This window comes from Cyclopterus lumpus, chromosome 16 (assembly GCF_009769545.1).
Source record: "Cyclopterus lumpus isolate fCycLum1 chromosome 16, fCycLum1.pri, whole genome shotgun sequence".
Lineage (NCBI taxonomy): Eukaryota > Metazoa > Chordata > Actinopteri > Perciformes > Cyclopteridae > Cyclopterus > Cyclopterus lumpus.
In genome coordinates, this window is record NC_046981.1 from 167,758 (window position 1) to 194,703 (window position 26,946).

General features: G+C 43.2%; 1 protein-coding gene across 1 annotated transcript; it reads left to right on the forward strand.

Moving 5' to 3' along the window:
* The first annotated feature begins 148 nt into the window (after positions 1 to 148).
* Positions 149 to 26,271, forward strand: si:ch73-215d9.1 (dyslexia-associated protein KIAA0319). Its single transcript, XM_034553971.1, has 15 exons — positions 149 to 301; positions 4,841 to 4,890; positions 6,133 to 6,779; positions 11,788 to 11,938; positions 12,745 to 12,882; positions 13,186 to 13,333; positions 13,421 to 13,569; positions 13,653 to 13,804; positions 15,116 to 15,254; positions 15,332 to 15,491; positions 17,334 to 17,470; positions 19,219 to 19,341; positions 19,761 to 19,851; positions 24,990 to 25,081; positions 25,710 to 26,271. Exons 2-15 carry the CDS (start codon positions 4,848 to 4,850, stop codon positions 25,865 to 25,867), a joined length of 2,328 nt encoding a protein of 775 aa, XP_034409862.1. The 5' UTR covers positions 149 to 301; positions 4,841 to 4,847; the 3' UTR covers positions 25,868 to 26,271.
* Positions 26,272 to 26,946: the final 675 nt, after the last annotated feature.

The following is a 26,946-nucleotide window of genomic DNA, read 5'->3' on the forward strand; positions in this document are numbered from 1 at the left end:
GCTTCCAACTTAGTTTATAATATGACAATACAATGTTTGTATCTAAAACTAATTCACATTTGGGGTTTCAAGAATCCTAAAAGGTTACACCCTTTAGGTTTTATTTTGAAAATACTGGCCGGATGTCGTGTGTTTCCATGTCCCTGACTCGACCACAGGCTGGACACGACACCGGACTTGTTTTCAGTTTCAGCACCTGTTACCGGTCCCTCCGGGATGTGGTCTGCGGGACGGACCGGGTCCAACGAGCCGGACCAGTGAGGAGCCATTGGGACACCGGGGAGACCGGGGGGACAACCAGGTGCGTTCCCGTTCCTTCCGGTGTTTTAACTTTGGGACGTAATTACCGACACGTTGTTTTGTTATTTTATTTGGTTATGGTTATAAACATGTTCTCATCCTTCTTACCGTCCAGCTGACGTCATCTGCGCCATAACCCGTTCACACACATACACTAGTAGACCTGAGGGTTCGGGTCCCAGTCTCCGGGCGGTTGGACGTTTAGAACCAGATGAAGCTGCTGATGTTCCTCAAAGAGAACAATACATTCATGTAGAGACAATGGTATTCATCATGGGCTGCTTATGAGGGGGGACACCTTTAGATGATGCACCTTGTGAACGCAGTCCTTTAAAGGAGCTAATATGAGCTCATTGTCATATGAATATACCATCATATATCACAGCTGTTTGCTGTGTCACGGGGAGGAAGGGGCGGGGCTAACGGTGGCGCTGTCCGGCAGCGTGGTGCTGAAACTGGAGCCGGGTTCTGGCTCGTTGGTTCCCAGTAAGGGTTCCTGGTTCCAGTAAGGGTTCCTGGTTCCAGTAAGTAGTAGTAGTAGTAGTAGTATCAGTAGCTCTGTGGAGCCGTGTTTTCCTATAGACCTCAGTAGTAGTAGTAGTAGTAGTAGTAGTAGTAGTAGTAGTAGTAGTAGTAGTAGTAGTAGTAGTAGTAGTAGTAGCTCTGTGGAGCCGTGCATTCCTATAGACCTCAGTAGTAGTAGTAGTAGTAGTAGTAGTAGCTCTGTGGAGCCGTGTATTCATATAGACCTCAGTAGTAGTAGTAGTAGTAGTAGTAGTAGTAGTAGCTCTGTGGAGCCGTGTATTCCAATAGACCTCAGTAGTAATGACTTCATGAACTTCTTCAATGAAAAGATTTGAACTATTAGAGTCAAGATTGATGCTCTCTTGCCCTCAACTACTGCCGATCTGTCATCAAGAGGAGTGGCCTTGGAAACGTCTGTATGCCCTGGTGTATATTTGGATAGCTTTTCTCCCATTAACCTAGACCAATTGTCCTCAACGGTTTCTACTTCTAAACCGTCTACCTGTCTCTTAGACCCCATCCCAACGAGGCTGCTTAAAGACGTGTTGCCTTTAATTGGCACCTCTCTGCTGGATATTGTTAATGTGTCTTTGCTAACAGGCCATGTACCACATTCCTTCAAAGTAGCTGTAATTAAACCTCTCCTGAAGAAGACCACTCTTAATCCAGAGGTGTTGGCTAACTACAGACCGATCTCTAACCTTCCCTTCCTCTCTAAGATCCTTGAGAAAGTAGTCGCAAATCAGTTGTGTGACTTTCTACATCAGAATAGTTTATTTGAGGAGTTTCAGTCAGGATTTAGAAAACACCACAGCACAGAGACAGCACTGGTGAAAATTACAAATGACCTCCTAAAGCATCAGATAAAGGACTCATCTCCGTACTGGTCTTGTTAGACCTTAGTGCTGATAAAGGACTCATCTCTGTACTGGTCTTGTTAGGCCTTAGTGCTGATAAAGGACTCATCTCCGTACTGGTCTTGTTAGACTTTAGTGCTGATAAAGGACTCATCTCTGTTCTGGTATTATTAGACCTTAGTGCTGATAAAGGACTCATCTCTGTACTGGTCTTATTAGACCTTAGTGCTGATAAAGGACTCATCTCTGTTCTGGTATTATTAGACCTTAGTGCTGATAAAGGACTCATCTCTGTACTGGTCTTGTTAGACCTTAATGCTGATAAAGGACTCATCTCTGTACTGGTCTTGTTAGACCTTAGTGCTGATAAAGGACTCATCTCTGTACTGGTCTTGTTAGACATTAGTGCTGATAAAGGACTCATCTCTGTACTGGTCTTGTTAGACCTTAGTGCTGATAAAGGACTCATCTCTGTACTGGTCTTGTTAGACCTTAGTGCTGATAAAGGACTCATCTCTGTACTGGTCTTGTTAGACCTTAGTGCTGATAAAGGACTCATCTCTGTACTGGTCTTGTTAGACATTAGTGCTGATAAAGGACTCATCTCTGTACTGGTCTTATTAGACCTTAGTGCTGATAAAGGACTCATCTCTGTTCTGGTATTATTAGACCTTAGTGCTGATAAAGGACTCATCTCTGTACTGGTATTATTAGACCTTAGTGCAGATAAAGGACTCATCTCTGTACTGGTCTTGTTGGACCTTAGTGCTGATAAAGGACTCATCTCTGTACTGGTCTTGTTAGACCTTAGTGATGATAAAGGACTCATCTATGTACTGGTCTTGTTAGACCTTAGTGCTGATAAAGGACTCATCTCTGTACTGGTCTTGTTGGACCTTAGTGCTGATAAAGGACTCATCTCTGTACTGGTCTTGTTAGACCTTAGTGATGATAAAGGACTCATCTCTGTACTGGTCTTGTTAGACCTTAGTGCTGATAAAGGACTCATCTCTGTACTGGTATTATTAGACCTTAGTGCTGATAAAGGACTCATCTCTGTACTGGTCTTGTTGGACCTTAGTGCTGATAAAGGACTCATCTCTGTACTGGTCTTGTTAGACCTTAGTGATGATAAAGGACTCATCTCTGTACTGGTCTTGTTAGACCTTAGTGCTGATAAAGGACTCATCTCTGTACTGGTCTTGTTGGACCTTAGTGCTGATAAAGGACTCATCTCTGTACTGGTCTTGTTAGACCTTAGTGATGATAAAGGACTCATCTCTGTACTGGTCTTGTTAGACCTTAGTGCTGATAAAGGACTCATCTCTGTACTGGTATTATTAGACCTTAGTGCTGATAAAGGACTCATCTCTGTACTGGTCTTGTTAGAACTTAGTGCTGATAAAGGACTCATCTCTGTACTGGTCTTATTAGACCGTAGTGCTGATAAAGGACTCATCTCTGTACTGTTCTTGTTAGACCTTAGTGCTGCGTTCGACACCATTGACCATGACATCCTATTACAGAGACTGGATCAGTCGATTGGCATTTCAGGTACCGCACTAAGTTGGTTTAAATCCTATTTATCAGATCGATCTCAATTTGTATTTGTAAACGATGAAGCCTCAATGACCACCAACGTTAATCACGGAGTTCCACAAGGTTCTGTGCTTGGACCAATTTTATTTACCTTATATATGCTTCCTTTGGGCAATATTATCAGGAAACACTGCATAAACTTTCATTGCTATGCAGACGATACTCAATTATATCTATGGATCAAACCAGAGGAGACCAACCAGCTCGCTAAAATTCAAGAATGTCTTAAAGACATAAAAACATGGTTGACCTGCAACTTCCTGATGTTAAACTCAGACAAAACTGAAGTTATTTTACTGGCCCTGAACACCTCAGAGATCAATTATCTGGTGATGTGGTTTCTGTAGATGGCATTGCCCTGGCATCCAACACCACTGTAAAGAATCTCTAGTTATCTTTGATCGGGACTTGTCCTTTAACTCCACGTTAAGCTAATCTCAAGGATTGCATTTTTTCATCTACGTAACATTTCAAAAATCAGGCACATCTTGTCTCAAAAAGATGCAGAAAAGCTGGTTCACGCGTTTGTTACTTCCAGACTAGATTACTGCAACTCCTTATTATCAGGCTGCTCTAATAAGTCTCTTAAATCCCTCCAGTTGATCCAGAATGCTGCAGCTCGTGTACTCACAAAAACTAAGAAAAGAGATCACATGACTCCTGTATTAGCTGCTCTGCACTGGCTCCCTGTAAAATCAAGAATCACATTTAAAATTCTTCTCCTCACCTACAAAGCCTTGATTGGTGATGCACCATCATATCTTAAGGAGCTTGTAGTACCATATTGCCCCACTAGAGAGCTGCTCACTAAATGCGGGGCTACTTGTGGTTCCTAGGGTCCTAAAAAGTAGGATGGGAGCCAGAGCCTTCAGTTATCAAGCTCCTCTTTTATGGAACCAGCTTCCACTTTCAGTCCTGGAGGCAGACACAGTCACCTCATTCAAGAATAGACTTAAGACTTTCCTCTTTAATAGTGCTTATAGTTAGGGCTGAATCAGGTTTGCCCTGGTCCAGCCCCTTGATATGCTGCTATAGGCTTATAGGCTGCTGGGGGATGTTTTAGGATACACTGAGCACCTATCTCCTCTTCTCTCTCTCCTTATGGATGAATTTACATCTCTCCATTGCACCTTATTAACTCTGCTTCCTCCCCGGAGTCGTTGTGACTTCACATCTCATAGGGTCCCCCCGCCCCCTCCTCTCTGCCTCCTTCTGTTTCATGGATTGTGGAGGTCCATTCATACATTCTGTCATATTCATTATGTAACTCTGTTCATCTGGTTACATGACATCTATTGCTTCTGTCCATCCAGGGAGAGGGATCCTCCTCTGTTGCTCTCCTGAAGGGTTCTTACCTTTTTTCCCCTGAAAGGGTTTTTTCTATTTCTTGGGAGTTTTTCCTGATCCGATGTGAGTTCAAAGGTCAGGGATGTCGTATGTGTACAGACTGTAAAGCCCTCTGAGGCAAATTCATAATTTGTGATATTGAGCTATATAAAATAAGCTGAATTGAATTAAGCGTTCCTGTTCCCAGTGAAGCTGTGGTGTGTGTGTTTCAGGCTGACCATGTGGGAGAAGAGGATTCTGCTGCTGCTCCACAGCGTTGAAGGTAAAGAACCTTTAAAGTGTCAGTGATGGTGAGTGAGCCTCTCAGTCTGCTTCATGTCTGCTTCATGTTCTGGATGTCCTCGTGTTCATAGACCTCTGGTTTAGTCTCACCACTCTTAATGGGTCTACTGTGCCAGATATTATTCCCTCCTGGTTCAGGTCCGAGAGTGACCTCCATGAGTTCGGGTCAGGACAAGTAACCTGAACAGACATGGAGGCGTGGCCAGTCCCAGCACTTAAAGGCTCCAGAGGGCGGGCCTTACAAAGAGGAGCAGTGGGCTTCATAATGACGAACCAGAGACACAGGGGGGGGGGGGGGGGCAGCTTGTTTTGGTAGCTAGCAGTTAGCAACCTGAGACCACAGCCACCTGTCACTCACAGAGCCCACACCCTTGATTAGGCCTAACCTTAAGCCGTAATAAAAAATAGATCTTCATACAGTTTCATCATAAAGCTTCCTCGAGATTTCTACAACCTCAACCCTCAACCCTGCATGAAGAGAACCTCACTACAGTACAATGGTGTGTGTTCTCGTAGTTCTCCATGAAGAGAACCTCACTACAGTACAATGGGGGGTGTTCTAGTAGTTCTACATGAAGAGAACCTCACTACAGTACAGTGGTGTGTGTTCTAGTAGTTTTCCATGAAGAGAACCTCACTACAGTACAGTGGTGTGTGTTCTAGTAGTTCTCCATGAAGAGAACCTCACTAGAGTACAGTGGTGTGTGTTCTAGTAGTTCTCCATATAGAGAACCTCACTACTGTACAGTGGTGTGTGTGTTCTAGTAGTTATTCATGAAGAGAACCTCACTACAGTACAGTGGTGTGTGTTCTAGTAGTTCTCCATGAAGAGAACCTCACTAGAGTACAGTGGTGTGTGTTCTAGTAGTTCTCCATATAGAGAACCTCACTACTGTACAGTGGTGTGTGTTCTAGTAGTTATTCATGAAGAGAACCTCACTACAGTACAATGGGGGGTGTTCTAGTAGTTCTCCATGAAGAGAACCTCACTAGAGTACAGTGGTGTGTGTTCTAGTAGTTCTCCATGAAGAGAACCTCACTACAGTACAATGGGGGGTGTTCTAGTAGTTCTCCATGAAGAGAACCTCACTACTGTACAGTGGTGTGTGTTCTAGTAGTTCTCCATATAGAGAACCTCACTACTGTACAGTGGTGTGTGTTCTAGTAGTTCTCCATGAAGAGAACCTCTCTACCTAAACCGGAGCACTGTGTTGTGTTGCAGCTGTACTGACGTCTCAGTGCTGGCAGGGTGCGACCTTCTCCGAGGCAGTGGTGTCTCCGGCGGTGGAGAGTGGCGACATCCAGCGGGTGCCCGGCGTGGCGTCCCTGCCGCAGTGCGTGGCGGCCGGCTGCGACCTGCCGGGTTACGACCTGGCCTGGCTGTTCGAAGGCCGCTGCTACATCCTGAGCTGTCAGCAGAAGGAGAGCTGCCGGCCCCGAGAGAGACCCGGGGCCGACTCCTTCCTGGCCTTCCTGCGGAGGGCGTCCCCCCAGACGCTGGTGCTGCAGTCGTTTGTGAGAGGAGAACCCTATGCTGGCCGCTGGAGGCCCTTCGTACGATCCTCTGAGGCCCCCGGAGACCTGGAGGCCCTGAAGGACCTCGCCCTAGAGGACGGGCCGCATCAGGACTTCTCTGACCCCGGCATGCTGGATGCAGAGCATCCAGAGAAAAGCCAGGAGGAGAGGGAAGGGCCGAACAATCAGCCGTCTTTGGAAGGAAGAGACAAGTTCAACCAATCAGAGACAGAGGATGGTCCACAGTGGGGGCGGACAGGAAGCAGCCCAGCCCAGAATAGAGCCTCCTCTGGGGGTTACGTCCGACAGGGAGACGACAAAAACTGGAGACCAACTACGTCTGCAGAGAAAACGGTGAGTGGTTCATTGATCCGGTTCCTGTGGTTCACTTCACGAGGAGGACTGTTTGAGCCTCTGATTCCTGTTGGTTTAACTTAACCCAGTGGTTCTTAAACTGTGGAAAGCGCCCCTCTAGTGAGGCGCAGTGGTCTTTCAGGTGGGGAGCAGGGGAAAACTTTATTGAGAACTATTACAAAGTACAGACATAAAACTAAGTCATTAATAAATACATGACGAAATGCCTGTACCTTCATTTAATTGTTTACGTTAACAGGTTACGTGTGTGCATGCGCGACGGCCAAGATTCTTGTGGGTCGTTTCTCAATATGCGTTCTTGTCTGTACTTGTTCTTGTGGACTTGTGTTCTGGTGAACTTGTTTACTTGTATTCTGGTGGACTTGTGTTCTCGTGGACTTGTGTAATTATGCTCTCGCGGACTTGTTTACTTCTGTTCTGGTGGAATTGTGTTCTGGTGAACTTGTTTACTTGTGTTCTGGTGGACTTGTGTTCTCGTGGACTCGTGTACTTGTGTTCTGGTGGACTTGTTTACTTCTGTTCTGGTGGACTTGTGTACTTGTGCTCTCGCGGACTTGTTTACTTCTGTTCTGGTGGAATTGTGTTCTGGTGGACTTGTTTACTTGTGGACTTGTGTATGTGTGTACTTGTGTTCTCGTGGACTTGTTTACTTGTGTTCTCGTGGACTTGTGTTCTCGTGGACTTGTGTACTTGTGTTCTTGTGGACTTGTTTACTTGTGTTCTCGTGGACTTGTGTTCTCGTGGACTTGTGTACTTGTGTTCTAGTGTACTTGTGTTCTTGTGGACTTGTTTACTTGTGTTCTCGTGGACTTGTGTTCTCGTGGACTTGTGGACTTGTGTTCTAGTGTACTTGTGTTCTTGTGTTCTGGGGGACTTATTTACTTGTGTTCTCGTGGACTTGTGTACTTGTGTTCTAGTGTACTTGTGTTCTTGTGTTCTCGTGTACTTGTGTTCTGGGGGACTTGTTTACTTGTGTTCTCGTGGACTTGTGTTCTCGTGTACTTGTGTTCTGGGGGACTTGTTTACTTGTGGACTTGTGTACGTGTGTACTTGTGTTCTCGTGGACTTGTTTACTTGTGTTCTCGTGGACTTGTGTTCTCGTGGACTTGTGTACTTGTGTTCTAGTGTACTTGTGTTCTCGTGTACTTGTGTACGTGTGTACTTGTGTTCTCGTGGACTTGTTTACTTGTGTTCTCGTGGACTTGTGTTCTCATGGACTTGTGTACTTGTGTTCTAGTGTACTTGTGTTCTTGTGGACTTGTTTACTTGTGTTCTCGTGGACTTGTGTTCTCGTGGACTTGTGTACTTGTGTTCTAGTGTACTTGTGTTCTTGTGTTCTTGTGTTCTGGGGGACTTATTTACTTGTGTTCTCGTGGACTTGTGTTCTCGTGGACTTGTGTTCTTGTGTTCTAGTGTACTTGTGTTCTCGTGTACTTGTGTTCTGGGGGACTTGTTTACTTGTGTGCTTGTGGACTTGTGAAACGTTATCAGTCGCGGCGTCATCAGTACTTGTTCCAATTTAAAGTCCGCTTCTCGCCAAGCACGGTCCAAATGCCCGGATGTGACTTGATCCGCCCATTCTACCGGGGAAGTATCGGAGGTGACTTGTGCGTGGACAGCCAATATCCCAGAATGCATTTCGCACCAGGAACAGGAAACAATGACGGGGGAGAAAATACACAACTGTTTATATTTTAAATAGTGTTATCGAGTCACGGAATGTAACGTAAGGATGTTTTCTGAGAGAAGTTGGTTGTTTAAGCATGTGGTCAGTTTGTGGAGTTCCTGCTCGCTCGGTGAGCCTCATCAGCACCGGCAGCGCTCCGGTGACCGTCATGAACAGCCGGTAGGAGCCTCAGTGGTTTTAATGATCCGCTTCACAATTAAAAATAAAATAATTATCATTTTAAAGGAAAACGAAAAAAGCAGCTTTGTCATATTTTGTTTGACTGTTTGGCTTTTCTGCTGTTGCCCTTCAAAACAAAAGCTCAACATTGAACATGAATTGAGTGACCAGATCAAGCCTGCAACCTTAAAAAGATTTGTTGTAGAAAGGTGGCTCATTGCAGCCACGAATACTGATGAAACTTGATGGCTCAAACTTATCTGCAATAATTTTGTTTTGTTTTGAACAGGCTGCACGTTATTGATGTTTTGAAAAGATATGCAGTGTAAAACTCTTTATTGACAAATATTTGAACGTGTTTTGTTTAGTATTTCACAGATTGCACTTTTTTGTTATTTTGAAAATATATCCAGTGCAAAACAGGTTAATTGCAGCCACAATGAGATATTTTCTTGCCAAATATTATTTATTTTTTGTAGATAGAACTTCATTTGCATTGTTCTGACAAAGTGATCATTTTATTTAGAACCAGACTTCAGTAATCAGGAAAGTTGAACCAGACTTCAGTAATCAGGATAGTTGAACCAGACTACAGTAATCAGGATAGTTGAACCAGACTTCAGTAATCAGGATAGTTGAACAAGACTTCAGTAATCAGGATAGTTGAACCAAACTTCAGTAATCAGGATAGTTGAACCAGACTTCAGTAATCAGGATAGTTGAACCAGACTTCAGTAATCAGGATAGTTGAACCAGACTTCAGTAATCAGGATAGTTGAACCAGACTTCAGTACTCAGGATAGTTGAACCAGACTTCAGTACTCAGGATAGTTGAACCAGACTTCAGTAATCAGGATAGTTGAACCAGACTTCAGTAATCAGGATAGTTGAACCAAACTTCAGTAATCAGGATAGTTGAACCAGACTTCAGTAATCAGGATAGTTGAACCAGACTTCAGTAATCAGGATAGTTGAACCAGACTTCAGTACTCAGGATAGTTGAACCAGACTTCAGTACTCAGGATAGTTGAACCAGACTTCAGTAATCAGGATAGTTGAACCAGACTTCAGTAATCAGGATAGTTGAACCAAACTTCAGTAATCAGGATAGTTGAACCAGACTTCAGTAATCAGGATAGTTGAACCAGACTTCAGTACTCAGGATAGTTGAACCAGACTTCAGTAATCAGGATAGTTGAACCAGACTTCAGTAATCAGGATACTGAAACATGATTTTCTAACAGGACAAAGTCAAATAAACTCAAAGGAACAGTCTCTTTGTTCTCCGTTGACGAGCAGGAGATGATCATGAACGTATTTGAGGAATTCCAGACCATAATCATGGAACATCTAACACCGCTGTGAGGGCTAGACAAGAAGCATGGCAACATATCAGACAAGTTAAATGCGTAATGCTGCGTTCACATGAATATTCACAACGCTTTACTCACGTGAGTTTACTCGCCTGTCTATTTGTGGTTTATTCATTCACTTCACTCGCGCTGGAGAGAGGGCGTGGCTTATCTCCATAGAAACAGTTATAACTTATGCCATCCACAATGGAAGAAATAACCACTATTTCTGCTTTATACTTGTTGTGGAAATCCCACAAACGTTAGAACATGAAACGCCCCTGTGTTTGGGTTCATAACATTAATATCATATATATATATATATATATATATATATATATATATATATGATATTAATTTGAATTAATTTGGCAGATCAGTGTGTATGTATGTATTATTCATAATCAGAAATTCAATCAATTGAAGCAGTGAAAATAAATTGTGTGTGATTCTCTCTATTCTTCTCATGAGTCCACCTCAATAATTTTCTACAATATTCTGGACTCGTGGACGGAGCCCGGCCATTTGTTATGAGGCAGGAGGAGTCACAGATCATCTAAGATGTCATGAGTATTGTACAGTACATGAGTATTATACAGTAAATGGGTATTGTACAGTACATGGGTATTGTACAGTACATGAGTACTGTACACTACATGAATAATGTACACTACATGAGTATTGTACAGTACATGGGTATTATACAGTACATGGGTATTGTACAGTACATGAGTATTGTACAGTACATGGGTATTGTACAATACATGGGTACTGTACAATACATGGGTATTGTACAGTACATGAGTATTGTACACTACATGGGTATTATACAGTACATGGGTATTGTACAGTACATGAGTATTGTACACTACATGGGTATTATACAGTACATGGGTATTGTACAGTACATGAGTATTGTACACTACATGGGTATTATACAGTACATGGGTATTGTACAGTACATGAGTATTGTACACTACATGGGTATTATACAGTACATGGGTATTGTACAGTACATCGGTATTATACAGTACATGGGTATTGTACAGTACATGAGTATTGTACAGTACATGGGTATTGTACAATACATGGGTACTGTACAATACATGGGTATTGTACACTACATGGGTATTGTACAGTACATGGGTATTATACAGTACATGGGTATTGTACAGTAAATGGGTATTGTACAGTACATGAGTATTGTACAGTACATGGGTATTGTACAGTACATGAGTATTGTACAGTAAATGGGTATTGTACAGTACATGAGTATTGTACACTACATGGGTATTGTACAGTACATGGGTATTGTACAATACATGGGTACTGTACAATACATGGGTATTGTACACTACATGAGTATTGTACAGTACATGGGTATTGTACACTACATGAGTATTGTACAGTACATGGGTATTGTACAGTACATGAGTATTGTACACTACATGGTTATTGTACAGTACATGGGTATTGTACAGTACATGAGTATTGTACACTACATGGGTATTGTACAGTAAATGGGTATTGTACAGTACATGGGTAATGTACAGTACATGGGTATTTTACAGTACATGAGTACTGTACACTACACGAGTATTGTACAGTACATGGGTATTGCTTTCAATTTAAAGAAATCATTTCACATTATATATTATATACATATATATATATATGGATGTAATGTGTGTGTGTTACGTAGCTAGCCTAGCTTAGCATAAAGACTGAAAGAGTAATTTTACGTCTCACTCTGATAATGAATGTTCACGTTTATTTTCTTTCTTCACAGACCGAAACACAAATTAGCATTGATTCAACTTCAAGGATGTTTTTACTGCTCCCGAAACCGACGACTGTCACTACCCAACACAACCATAAAAGGCCTTCCCTTCCCGGCCTCGCCACACCCACCTGGCCCATCGGCACGTCCATACAGCCAGGTAAGTATGTTACAAACCTGTGTGTTATGACAATAATCATACATTATTATTTGGAAATAATAATGATTGAAGAGCTGTACCACTCTGGAGGGCGACCAGAGGCAGGTTTGATGAGCTGTACCACTCTGGAGGGCGACCAGAGGCAGGATTAAAGAGCTGTACCACTCTGGAGGGCGACCAGAGGCAGGATTAAAGAGCTGTACCACTCTGGAGGGCGACCAGAGGCAGGATTAAAGAGCTGTACCACTCTGGAGGGCGACCAGAGGCAGGTTTTATGAGCTGTACCACTCTGGAGGGCGACCAGAGGCAGGATTAAAGAGCTGTACCACTCTAGAGGGCGACCAGAGGCAGGATTAAAGAGCTGTACCACTCTAGAGGGCGACCAGGCGGCAGGACCAAGAGCGTTACCGCTCTGGAGGGTGACCAGGAGGCAGGACCAAGAGCTATACCCTTCTGGAGGGCAACCAGGAGGCAGGACCAAGAGTTCTACTGCTCTTGCGGGCAACCAGTAGGCAGGACCAAGAGCTATACCATTCTGGAGGCAACCAGGAGGCAGGACCAAGAGCTGTAGAAAGGCAGAACCCCTCTGGAGGCCTCTCTAAAGATTTGTCTCCGGCACAGGACAGGCTGCTATAACGATTTGCTGTAGTTCAAGACCAGATTCAGGCAACTTGTCTTTTATCCTATTGTTTAGTCCTGTTTCTTTTTTATATCTTTTATTGCCTTGCTTGATTATTTTGCATCAATGCAAAATTAGTTGTCATAGTTTATCTCAGTAATAACTGTGAACTCTTGATGCTCCTCAGATGTACTGAAGGTGCTCCAGTCAGCAGTCAGCGCTCAACCGACCACCACCCATCTCCCAGACAGAGCTCTGACCTCTGTCCCCACCACCACCCAAACACCTAGCACCATCCCTCCAACCGCGGCAACTGCAGACTCTGGTACATTTCTAGATAAACAGGCAGTGTTTATAATATTAAATGAAAGTTATTGTAAGCAGCATCAAACCACCTGGACTCACTCCATAGGAACTAACACAAGATAATTCATTATCCTTCAAATTAACTGTATTTTAAACTTCTACACAGCAGCATGGTTCATCCACAAGCATCAACAGAATCAATGAACTATCTTCAGCTCGACTTCTCTCTCATTAACAGTGTCTGTATATCTGTGCGAATTAAAACCTTTAAATATACGGTGACTCATTTTCCTGTCCATTGCTACCCTCCCCCTTTGTTCAGTATCAGAGGTCAGGGGGTCAAACCGTGGCCCTGTGGCCATCGTTGGTCCTGACAGGAAGTTGCTCCTCCCAATGAGCAGCTTGTCGCTCGACGGCAGCAGAAGCACCGACGACTGCGGCATCGCCAGCTACCGCTGGGATGCCGTCAGGTAGGACACAAGCAGTTCGCTGAAGATGAATAACTCTCTTCAAGCCTTTGCTGTACCGACTCTGGTTTCCCTGTCGTGTTTCTCCAGCGGCCCCCCGGGGTTAAAGCTGGAAAGAGCGGACCAGGCAGTCGCCACGGCATCAGGTCTTCGGGTGGGACGCTACACCTTCAGACTGACTGTCTCTGACCAGCAGGGGGCAACAGACAGAGCTTCACTGACTGTCAGGGTCCAGGAAGGTGAGAGGGAGACAGACAGACTGAACTCTGTCACACCAGACCTCTGTGTTAATTCCAACATCTTTACTGTCGTCCTCCTGCAGCCACAAGTCTTCCTCCTGTGGCTCATGCCAGTGGCAGCCACACTGTCTCTCTGCCCAACAGTTCTCTGGTCCTTCTGGGCTCCGTGACCGACGGAGACCAGACCGAGGTCCACTATCTGTGGGTCAGAGACAGCCAGAGTCCTGCTGCTGGGGTCAGTACATTAGTATTATTATTATTATATCTGTATTTAAGTAAGAAATACAAACCATAATAATTTTGCTCAATGAGTACACCGCTGACCAGCTTTCAACTGATTTTTCAGTTTCTTTTTAAAAGTGCTGATAGAGCTGCAACTCTTCACCACGTCCAGCAGGGTGTTCCACTGTTTTGTGGCTTTCACAGAAAAGATGAATGACCGAATGCAGTGCGGCGAACAGTGCAGTCGCGTATAGAGGCTATTCAAGTGGATCTGATTCACTGAGCAACTGGACACCAGGTTACCCAGTGGAGGAGGGGCCGAAGCATTTAGAATGTTATAGACCATGCACACATTTGAAAATAGTCTAAAATTCACAAAACTCAGCAGATTGTATTTCTTCAGTATCCCACAGTGATGAATATCAAATGGCTTTTTGTCCAATGTTTTAAGAATTTGTTTATATAGGGATTCCAGTGGTCTTATGGTTGTTTCTTGAAGGTTTCTTCCCTTTTTTCCCTGTCAAAGGTTATTTTGGGGAGTTTTTCCTGATCCGATGTGAGGTCAAAGGTCAGGGATGTCGTATGTGTACAGATTGTAAAGCCCTCTGAGGGGAGGATGTAATTTGTGATATTGGGCTATACGAAATAAACTGAATTGAATTGAATTGAATTGTGCCTTCGCCCTATGTCAGCTGGGATAGGCTCCAGCGCCCCCGCGACCCTAATGAGGATAAGCGGTATTGAAAATGGATGGATGGATGAATTGAATTGTTTCACCTGCCTGCCCCCAATATGTAATGCAATATGAAATATGGAAAAGGACCATGGCATGCATAAAGATCTTGGCAGCATCCAGAGAGAGACAGTTTCTGATATGTTTAAAATTAGCCAAATTATACTTTATAGTTTTAACCATTCTCTTTCTTGGAGTTCGAATTTTTATCCAGTATCACGCCAAGATATTTATGATTACTGATTCAAATGATTAGATCAAATAAGATTACAGTATGTTAGAGTATTATTATTATTATTATTATTATTATTATTATTAGAGTTGATTACACTGGATTACATCAAAGTGAATTAGGATTATATGAGATTAAATGGTCTGTACAATCTTTTCTAGTCTTCCAACCACTCAAAGCGCTTCAACACCTCAATGAATGAACCACGTTTTTATGTATATATGTTTACGTTTTAGTGATGATTTAATAAATAACAAAAAGTATGATTACAATAAAATTAATAATTCCACTGGAGTCAGTTTTTAATCCGGTGATCAACAAATTATTATATTTATACCGTGCTGAATGTCTGTTTGCAGGACGTCCTGTACGCCTCGGAGACTCGGGCCTCCCTCTACCTGGCCAACCTGGTGGAGGGAACCTACCTGTTCCAGCTGAGGGTGACGGACGCTCAGGGGCGCTCCAGCACAGCCACGGCCACCGTGGAGGTCCGACCAGGTAGGTGCCGATCGTTAATGGACCGCCAGACGGCTCACGAGGATCTGCTGAAGCTTGTCCCCGCTGTGTCTCCGTAGAGCCGGGCGGGGGGGAGGAGGTGGAGCTGGAGATGCTGGTGTCGGTGTCTCAGGTCAGCGTGGCTCAGAGGGACACGGTGGTCCGGCAGCTCGCCGCCCTGATCCACGTCCTCGACAGCGACATCAGGGTCCGAGCGCTGCAGGGACACTCGCACCTCAGGTACCACGACTGGTTTACTGACTGGTTTACTGATTGACTGGTTTACTGATTGACTGGTTTACTGACTGGTTTACTGACTGACTGGTTTACTGATTGACTGGTTTACTGACTGGTTTACTGACTGGTTTACTGACAGACTGGTTTACTGATTGACTTGTTTACTGACTGACTGGTTTACTGACTGACTTGTTTACTGATTGACTGGTTTACTGACTGGTTTACTGACTGGTTTACTGACAGACTGGTTTACTGATTGACTTGTTTACTGACTGACTGGTTTACTGACTGACTTGTTTACTGATTGACTGGTTTACTGACTGGTTTACTGACTGACTTGTTTACTGATTGACTGGTTTACTGACTGACTTGTTTACTGACTGGTTTACTGACTGACTTGTTTACTGATTGACTGGTTTACTGACTGACTTGTTTACTGATTGACTGGTTTACTGACTGGTTTACTGACTGACTTGTTTACTGATTGACTGGTTTACTGATTGACTGGTTTACTGACTGGTTTACTGACTGACTTGTTTACTGATTGACTGGTTTACTGACTGGTTTACTGACTGACTGGTTTACTGACTGACTTGTTTACTGATTGACTGGTTTACTGACTGGTTTACTGACTGACTGGTTTACTGACTGACTTGTTTACTGATTGACTGGTTTACTGACTGACTTGTTTACTGACTGGTTTACTGACTGACTTGTTTACTGATTGACTGGTTTACTGACTGACTTGTTTACTGATTGACTGGTTTACTGACTGGTTTACTGACTGACTTGTTTACTGATTGACTGGTTTACTGATTGACTGGTTTACTGACTGGTTTACTGACTGACTTGTTTACTGATTGACTGGTTTACTGACTGGTTTACTGACTGACTGGTTTACTGACTGACTTGTTTACTGATTGACTGGTTTACTGACTGGTTTACTGACTGACTGGTTTACTGACTGACTTGTTTACTGATTGACTGGTTTACTGACTGGTTTACTGACTGACTGGTTTACTGATTGACTGGTTTACTGACTGGTTTATTGACTGACTGGTGTACTGACTGACTGGTTTACTGACTGACTGATTTACTGATTGACTGGTTTACTGATTGACTGGTTTACTGACTGGTTTATTGACTGACTGGTTTACGGATTTACTGGTTTACTGACTGGTTTATTGACTGACTGGTTTACTGATTGACTGGTTTACTGACTGGTTTATTGACTGACTGGTGTACTGACTGACTGGTTTACTGACTGACTGGTTTACTGACTGACTGGTTTACTGATTGACTGGTTTACTGACTGGTTTATTGACTGACTGGTGTACTGACTGACTGGTTTATTGACTGACTGACTGGTTTACTGATTGACTGGTTTACTGACTGGTTTATTGACTGACTGGTGTACTGACTGACTGGTTTACTGACTGACTGGTTGAGTTTGATGGGGGGGCGACTGTGGGTCAGTGGTTAGCAGGTCCGTCTTTCATTCAGGGGGTTGGTGGTTCAATCCCCGCCCTAGTCGATGTGTCCTTGAGCAACACACTGAACCCTGAATTGTTCCCTGTAGCTGTTCTACGGTTTATGAATGTAACATGGTTGTAAGTCGCTTTGGATAAAAGCGTCAGCTAAATGACATGAAATGAAATGTATTGATGTAATAATTACGGAGCTGTTTTAAATAGAGGAAAACTAGAAATACTTTAGTGCCTTAAGACATTTATAGAATCATCCAGAGTTTAATGATAATGATAATAATAATATTAATAATAATAAATAGTAACAATAATACATATAAATAGTAATAATAGTTTCTGTCTGTGTGTGTTGGTGCAGCACCGTGTTGCGGTTCTCGATTTGGGGCCCCGCAGGTCCGATCTCTAGCTCCCGGCTGGTGGTTCTGCTGAGGAACCAGCTGCTCAGAGAGAAGAGCGACTACCTGCTGTTCAGGGTCCTGAGAGTCGACACCGTCTGTGAGTTCAAACCGATCAGAGACCTGATCACTGCAGAGACCTGATCACTGCAGAGACCTGATCACTGCAGAGACCTGATCACTGCAGAGACCTGATCACTGCAGAGACCTGATCACTGCATAGACCTGATCACTGCATAGACCTGATCACTGCATATACCTGATCACTGCAGAGACCTGATCACTGCAGAGACCTGATCACTACAGAGACCTGTTCACTGCAGAGACCTGATCACTGCAGAGACCTGATCACTGCAGAGACCTGATCACTACAGAGACCTGTTCACTGCAGAGACCCATTTACTCCAGAGACCCGTTTACTCCAGAGACCCGTTTACTCCAGAGACCTGATCACTGCAGAGACCTGATCACTGCAGAGACCTGATCACTACAGAGACCTGTTCACTGCAGAGACCTGATCACTGCAGAGACCTGATCACTGCATAGACCTGATCACTGCAGAGACCTGATCACTGCAGAGACCTGATCACTGCAGAGACCTGATCACTGCATAGACCTGATCACTGCATAGACCTGATCACTGCATATACCTGATCACTGCAGAGACCTGATCACTGCAGAGACCTGATCACTACAGAGACCTGTTCACTGCAGAGACCTGATCACTGCAGAGACCTGATCACTGCAGAGACCTGATCACTACAGAGACCTGTTCACTGCAGAGACCCATTTACTCCAGAGACCCGTTTACTCCAGAGACCCGTTTACTCCAGAGACCTGATCACTGCAGAGACCTGATCACTGCAGAGACCTGATCACTCCAGAGACCTGTTCACTGCAGAGACCTGATCACTGCAGAGACCTGATCACTACAGAGACCTGATCACTGCAGAGACCTGATCACTACAGAGACCTGATCACTGCATATACCTGTTCACTGCAGAGACCCATTTACTCCAGAGACCTGATCACTGCAGAGACCTGTTTACTCCAGAGACCTGATCACTGCAGAGACCTGTTTACTCCAGAGACCTGTTTACTCCAGAGACCTGATCACTGCAGAGACCTGATCACTGCAGAGACCTGATCATTGCAGAGACCTGTTTACTCCAGAGACCTGTTTACTCCAGAGACCTGATCACTGCAGAGACCTGTTTACTCCAGAGACCTGTTTACTCCAGAGACCTGATCACTGCAGAGACCTGATCACTGCAGAGACCTGATCATTGCAGAGACCTGTTTACTCCAGAGACCTGTTTACTCCAGAGACCTGATCACTGCAGAGACCTGTTTACTCCAGAGACCTGATCACTGCAGAGACCTGATCACTGCAGAGACCTGATCATTGCAGAGACCTGTTTACTCCAGAGACCTGTTTACTCCAGAGACCTGATCACTGCAGAGACCTGTTTACTCCAGAGACCTGTTTACTCCCGAGACCTGATCACTGCAGAGACCTGTTTACTCCAGAGACCTGTTCACTACAGAGACCTGTTTACTCCAGAGACCTGTTCACTACAGAGACCTGTTTACTCCAGAGACCTGTTCACTACAGAGACCTGTTTACTCCAGAGACCTGATCACTGCAGAGACCTGATCATTGCAGAGAGCCTGCCAGACGCTCCTCTGGGTTATAGGATTCCATATTAGTCATCTGCCTGGCAGACACTGCTCTGGTATGAATAACTGTCCCATGTTCCTGTAGTTTCCTCTTTGAGCTGCCTGTTTCAAGGCCTCTAAAGACACACACATCATAATGAAGCTTTTATTGGTCCCGTTTCCTCTCAGTGTGCCTGCTTCACTGCTCGGGCCGAGGTCAGTGTGATCCAATCACAAAGGAGTGTGCATGCGACCCCTTCTGGACGGAGAACCTCCTTCGCAGATACCTCGGTGACGGCGAGAGTAACTGTGGTATTGATCAGCTTTTACTGTTGAACCTTCAGTAAAAGTACTAATACAAAATGTATATACATTAACATCTTTAACATTATTACTAAAATATTAACATAATTAACATTATTACTAATATATACTACCTTTATTACCAATATAGTACCATTATTACTAATACATTAACACTATTAACATTATTACTAATACATTAACATAAATAACATTATTATTAATTCATTGACAAAGTGGCATGATCATCAAGAAAAGTACCTCAACTTGTACATATACTATATATATTATTATTAGTAGTAGTATTAGTTCCGTGCCCCCTAAAGAGGGCCAACAGGAGTCTTTTAGTAGCAGCTCATTTTCTCTTCCTGGTTGAGTGCTGCAGGTTTAACTCAGACCATGTGACTGTGGTCTGCTCTTCCTCTCAGAGTGGAGGGTGCTGTACGTCATCCTGACCAGCTTCGTGCTCATGGTCTTCATCCTGTCCGTCAGCTGGACCTTCATCTGCTGCTGCAGGAGGTGAACCCATTTACAATTCAATTCAGTTTATTTTGTATAGCCCAGAATCCATTTGTGATTCTGGGCTATACAATCTGTACACATCTCTGACCTTTGACCTCACATTGGATCAGGAGAAACTCCCCAAAAAACAAAGAAAACATTTCAGGGTAAAAAAGGTAAGAACCCTTCAGGAGAGCAACAGGAGGAGGATCCCTTTCCCCGGATGGACAGAAGCAATAGATCAGAATCAGAACCTTTTATTGCCAAGTATATTTTCACATACAAGGAATTTGTCATGGTGGGTTGTGCAACAATAGACAATAACATTAACAACAATCAACACAAGAATTGAAAGATATTAAATGTACTGAAGACTAACAGTATTTTAAACAGTTTAATGTAAGTTTAAAGTGAAAATGTCATGTGTACAGAATGAACAGCGTTACAGAGTTAATAAGGTGCAATGAAGAAACGTAAAGGAGAGAGAGAAGAGGAGATAGGTGCTCAGTGTATCCTAAAACACCCCCCAGCAGCCTATAAGCCTATAGCAGCATATCAAGGGGCTGGACCAGGGCAAACCTGATTCAGCCCTAACTATAAGGGCTATTAAAGAGGAAAGTCTTAAGTCTATTCTTAAATGAGGTGACTGTGTCTGCCTCCAGGACTGAAAGTGGAAGCTGGTTCCATAAAAGAGGAGCTTGATAACTGAAGGCTCTGGCTCCCATCCTACTTTTTAGGACTCTAGGAACCACAAGTAGCCCCGCATTTAGTGAGCAGCTCTCTAGTGGGGCAATATGGTACTACAAGCTCCTTAAGATATGATGGTGCATCTTTTTAGGACAAGATGTGCCTGATTTTTGAAATGTTAGGTAGATGAAAAAATGCAGTCCTTGAGATTTGCTTAACGTGGGAGTTAAAGGACAAGTCTCGGTCAAAGATAACTAGAGATTCTTTACAGTGGTGTTGGATGCCAGGGCAATGCCATCTACAGAAACCACATCACCAGATAATTGATCTCTGAGGTGTTCAGGGCCAGTAAAATAACTTCAGTTTTGTCTGAGTTTAACATCAGGAAGTTGCAGGTCATACATTGTGCACTACCTGGTGAAAAAGTTTTCGAAATAAGCTGTGCTTTTCAACTAATGTAAAAAAGCGATTAGTTGCTGCTACTTTTTTAGCTGTGTTGGACTATGGTGATCTTCTTTACATGTGTTGGACTATGGTGATCTTCTTTACATGTGTTGGACTATGGTGGTCTTCTTTACATGTGTTGGACTATGGTGGTCTTCTTTACATGTGTTGGACTATGGTGATCTTCTTTACATGATAACTGAAGGCTCTTGCTCCCATCCTACTTTTTAGGACTCTAGGAACTACAAGTAGCCCCGCATTTAGTGAGCGCAGCTCTCTAGTGGGGCAATATGGTACTACAAGCTCCTTAAGATATGATGGTGCATCTTTTTAGGACAGGTGATCTTCTTTACCTGTGTTGGACTATGGTGGTCTTCTTTACATGTGTTGGACTATGGTGATCTTCTGTACCTGTGTTGGACTATGGTGGTCTTCTTTACCTGTGTTGGACTATGGTGGTCTTCTTTACCTGTGTTGGACTATGGTGATCTTCTTTACATGTGTTGGACTATGGTGATCTTCTTTACATGTGTTGGACTATGGTGATCTTCTTTACATGTGTTGGACTATGATGGTCTTCTTTACATGTGTTGGACTATGGTGATCTTCTTCACATGTGTTGGACTATGGTGGTCTTCTTTACATGTGTTGGACTATGGTGGTCTTCTTTACCTGTATTGGACTATGGTGGTCTTCTTTACATGTGTTGGACTATGGTGATCTTCTTTACATGTGTTGGACTATGGTGGTCTTCTTTACATGTGTTGGACTATGGTGATCTTCTTTACATGTGTTGGACTATGGTGGTCTTCTTTACATGTGTTGGACTATGGTGATCTTCTTTACATGTGTTGGACTATGGTGATCTTCTTTACATGTGTTGGACTATGGTGATCTTCTTTACATGTGTTGGACTATGGTGATCTTCTTTACATGTGTTGGACTATGGTGGTCTTCTTTACATGTGTTGGACTATGGTGGTCTTCTTTACATGTTTTGGACTATGGTGATCTTCTTTACATGTGTTGGATTATGGTGGTCTTCTTTACCTGTGTTGGACTATGGTGATCTTCTTTACCTGTGTTGGACTATGGTGGTCTTCTTTACATGTGTTGGACTATGGTGGTCTTCTTTACATGTGTTGGACTATGGTGGTCTTCTTTACCTGTGTTGGACTATGGTGATCTTCTTTACATGTGTTGGACTATGATGGTCTTCTTTACCTGTGTTGGACTATGGTGGTCTTCTTTACATGTGTTGGACTATGGTGGTCTTCTGTACCTGTGTTGGACTATGGTGGTCTTCTTTACATGTGTTGGACTATGGTGATCTTCTTTACATGTGTTGGACTATGATGGTCTTCTTTACCTGTGTTGGACTATGGTGGTCTTCTTTACATGTGTTGGACTATGGTGGTCTTCTGTACCTGTGTTGGACTATGGTGATCTTCTGTACCTGTGTTGGACTATGGTGGTCTTCTTTACATGTGTTGGACTATGGTGATCTTCTTTACCTGTGTTGGACTATGGTGATCTTCTTTACCTGTGTTGGACTATGGTGGTCTTCTTTACCTGTGTTGGACTATGGTGATCTTCTTTACCTGTGTTGGACTATGGTGGTCTTCTTTACCTGTGTTGGACTATGGTGATCTTCTTTACATGTGTTGGACTATGGTGATCTTCTTTACATGTGTTGGACTATGGTGGTCTTCTTTACATGTGTTGGACTATGGTGGTCTTCTGTACCTGTGTTGGACTATGGTGATCTTCTGTACCTGTGTTGGACTATGGTGGTCTTCTTTACATGTGTTGGACTATGGTGATCTTCTTTACCTGTGTTGGACTATGGTGATCTTCTTTACCTGTGTTGGACTATGGTGGTCTTCTTTACCTGTGTTGGACTATGGTGATCTTCTTTACATGTGTTGGACTATGGTGATCTTCTTTACATGTGTTGGACTATGGTGGTCTTCTTTACATGTGTTGGACTATGATGGTCTTCTTTACATGTGTTGGACTATGGTGATCTTCTTCACCTGTGTTGGACCATGGTGGTCTTCTTTAAATGTGTTGGACCATGGTGATCTTCTTTACATGTGTTGGACTATGGTGGTCTTCTTTACATGTGTTGGACCATGGTGGTCTTCTTTACCTGTGTTGGACTATGGTGATCTTCTTTACATGTGTTGGACTATGGTGATCTTCTTTACCTGTGTTGGACCATGGTGGTCTTCTTTAAATGTGTTGGACCATGGTGATCTTCTTTACATGTGTTGGACTATGGTGATCTTCTTCACCTGTGTTGGACCATGGTGGTCTTCTTTAAATGTGTTGGACCATGGTGATCTTCTTTACATGTGTTGGACTATGGTGGTCTTCTTTACATGTGTTGGACCATGGTGGTCTTCTTTACCTGTGTTGGACTATGGTGATCTTCTTTACATGTGTTGGACTATGGTGGTCTTCTTTACATGTGTTGGACCATGGTGGTCTTCTTTACCTGTGTTGGACTATGGTGATCTTCTTCACCTGTGTTGGACCATGGTGGTCTTCTTTAAATGTGTTGGACCATGGTGGTCTTCTTTACCTGTGTTGGACTATGGTGATCTTCTTTACATGTGTTGGACTATGGTGATCTTCTTTACATGTGTTGGACTATGATAGTCTTCTTTACCTGTGTTGGACTATGATGGTCTTCTTTACATGTGTTGGACTATGGTGATCTTCTTTACCTGTGTTGGACTATGGTGATCTTCTTTACCTGTGTTGGACTATGGTGATCTTCTTCACCTGTGTTGGACCATGGTGGTCTTCTTTACCTGTGTTGGACTATGGTGATCTTCTTTACATGTGTTGGATTATGGTGATCTTCTTTACATGTGTTGGACTATGGTGGTCTTCTTTACATGTGTTGGACTATGGTGGTCTTCTTTACATGTGTTGGACTATGGTGGTCTTCTTTACCTGTGTTGGACTATGGTGGTCTTCTTTACCTGTGTTGGACTATGGTGGTCTTCTTTACATGTGTTGGACTATGGTGGTCTTCTTTACCTGTGTTGGACTATGGTGGTCTTCTTTACCTGTGTTGGACTATGGTGGTCTTCTTTACCTGTGTTGGACTATGGTGGTCTTCTTTACATGCCTCTGCTAACTGTCTTCATATGGTGGACGCGGCTCACCGTGCTTCACTGGTTCATTACCAACTGTAAAGCTCTGACTCACCACTGTGAGTTATACTCTCAGGTAGGATGGCCTGCTTTGGCCACCGGGAGGCGCTGTCATTGGTACACCTTCATTTATTAGGCAATCCTTGGTTTGCTGCCAAACTACCTGTGTGTCCTCATCATGGAGAAAAGTGTGGGACAATACTCTTTGGGTTCAATACTCTCCTGATGCTCACTGTCTCAAAAACCAGAACAGAAACAGGGAAAACAACTTTTGTGTACTCTGCACCCTCATCATGGAATATGTTGCAGAATGAGTTCAAACTCAAAGATCTGAAATCTAAATATAAAATGAAAGAAATGGAGGCAGGTTCCCAAAAATGTCAATGTTTCTTAAATTAACTCTGTCTCTTAACTTTTAGTTTCTTTTAACTTGTCTTGTTCTGTGTTTTGTTTGTTTGTAACTATCTGTTTCTTATGCTGCTGCCTGTCTTGTCCAGGTCACCCTCGAAAAATAGATTTTTAATCTCAATGGGACTCACCTGGTTAAATAAAATTTTTTAATGTTTTTATGTCTTTAAGACATTCTTGAATTTTAGCGAGCTGGTTGGTCTCCTCTGGTTTGATCCATAGATATAATTGAGTATCAGCTGAATAGCAATGAAAGTTTATGCAGTGTTTCCTGATAATATTGCCCAAAGGAAGCATATATAAGGTAAATAAAATTGGTCCAAGCACAGAACCTTGTGGAACTCCGTGATTAACGTTGGTGGTCATTGAGGCTTCATCATTTTCATACCGTCCTCTGCTTACTGAGGATCTCTGTGATGCTGAACTTCCTGTTTGTGTCCACTATGTTCAGGAGGAGACAGACCAAAGTGAGGAAGAAAACCAAATACACCATCCTGGACAACATGGACGACCAGGAGAGGGTAGAGCTCCGACCTAAATTCAGTGAGTCCCTTCACTCAGAGCCTCATTGGTCCTGATGGTACGGTGTCCCTGAGAGCTCAAAGCGCTGCCAATAGAGAGAACACTGCCACGTCCAGAACGGTCACACTCACAAGTAGAGATGCACAGTGGTCACTGTCTTGACCTGTGGATTCATTGTGGCTTTGTGTAAAATAAAGATAGTTTGAGGTTGCTTTTATTGCTGGCTGGTTTGCACGTAAAAAAGGACATTCCTATTTATCGTAGAATATCAATACATTGATGAAAAAAACTGTGCAGTAAAAACAAACCTTTGGTCCAGACTACACACAACAGAGTAAATATCTTTTGTTTTCTTTTGATGGAGTAGCGTTATAAAGGACTGCTGCCGTGTTCAGTCATTTTATTTTGATAGAGTAGCGTTATAAAGGACTGCTGCCGTGTTCAGTCATTTTATTTTGATAGAGTAGCGTTATAAAGGACTGCTGCCGTGTTCAGTCATTTTATTTTGATAGAGTAGCGTTATAAAGGACTGCTGCCGTGTTGTCATTTTATTTTGAAGGAGCAGCAGTGCCCAATGAAAACATGCTTGTTGGTGTTTTTCTTCATATTCTACCAACTGAGATTCTTTGTTTCTGGAAATGTCTCTCAGGTATCAAACACCGCAGCACCGAGCACAACTCCAGCCTGATGATGTCAGAGTCAGAGCTGGACAGTGACCAGGACACCGTCTTCAGCCGGGACCGACCCGTCCGCAGCAGGAACCGGATCAGCGCCCACGCTGCCCGCAACGGAAACGCCTTCGGCTGAGCCTGGACTCTTTTGGGATGTTTGCATTCTGTCAACCTCAAGTGGCGACAAGAGATTTAAGAACTTAATTACCCAGAATTCCTGTTTCTGTGAGGTCAGTCAAATGAACCAGTGTCCATCTGCAGGGTGAAGTTCTTTCAAAAGGACATGAGGACTTAAGGCGATGCGGGATGTCACTGCATCATGTGGGTTCGGGACAATTGGAGAGGACATGTTGGCACATTCTGATTTAAAGTTCTCTGATTGGATCTCTAATGGGTTCTCTAATTGGTTCTCTAATTAGTTATCTGATTATGTCTCTGATTGGTTCTCCAATTATTTCTGATTGGTTCTCTGATAGATTCTGTGATTGGTTCTCTGATTGGTTCTGATTGATTCTGTGATTGGTTCTCTGATTGATTCTGTGATTGGTTCTCTGATTGGTTCTCTGATTGATTCTGTGATTGGTTCTCTGATTGATTCTGTGATTGGTTCTCTGATTGGTTCTGATTGATTCTGTGATTGGTTCTCTGATTGATTCTGTGATTGGTTCTCTGATTGGTTCTCTGATTGATTCTGTAAATTGGTTCTCTGATTGATTCTGTGATTGGTTCTCTGATTGGTACTGATTGATTCTGTGATTGGTTCTCTGATAGATTCTGTGATTGGTTCTCTGATTGGTTCTGATTGATTCTGTAAATTGGTTCTCTGATTGATTCTGTGATTGGTTCTCTGATTGGTACTGATTGGTTCTCTGATTGGTACTGATTGATTCTGTGATTGGTTCTCTGATTGATTCTGTGATTGGTTCTCTGATTGGTTCTGATTGATTCTGTGATTGGTTCTGATTGATTCTGTGATTGGTTCTCTGATTGGTTCTGATTGATTCTCTGATTGGTTCTCTGATTGATTCTGTGATTGGTTCTCTGATTGGTTCTGATTGATTCTCTGATTGGTTCTCTGATTGATTCTGTGATTGGTTCTCTGATTCTGTGATTGGTTCTGATTGATTCTGTGATTGGTTCTCTGATTGATTCTGTGATTGGTTCTGATTGATTCTGTGATTGGTTCTGATTGATTCTGTGATTGGTTCTCTGATT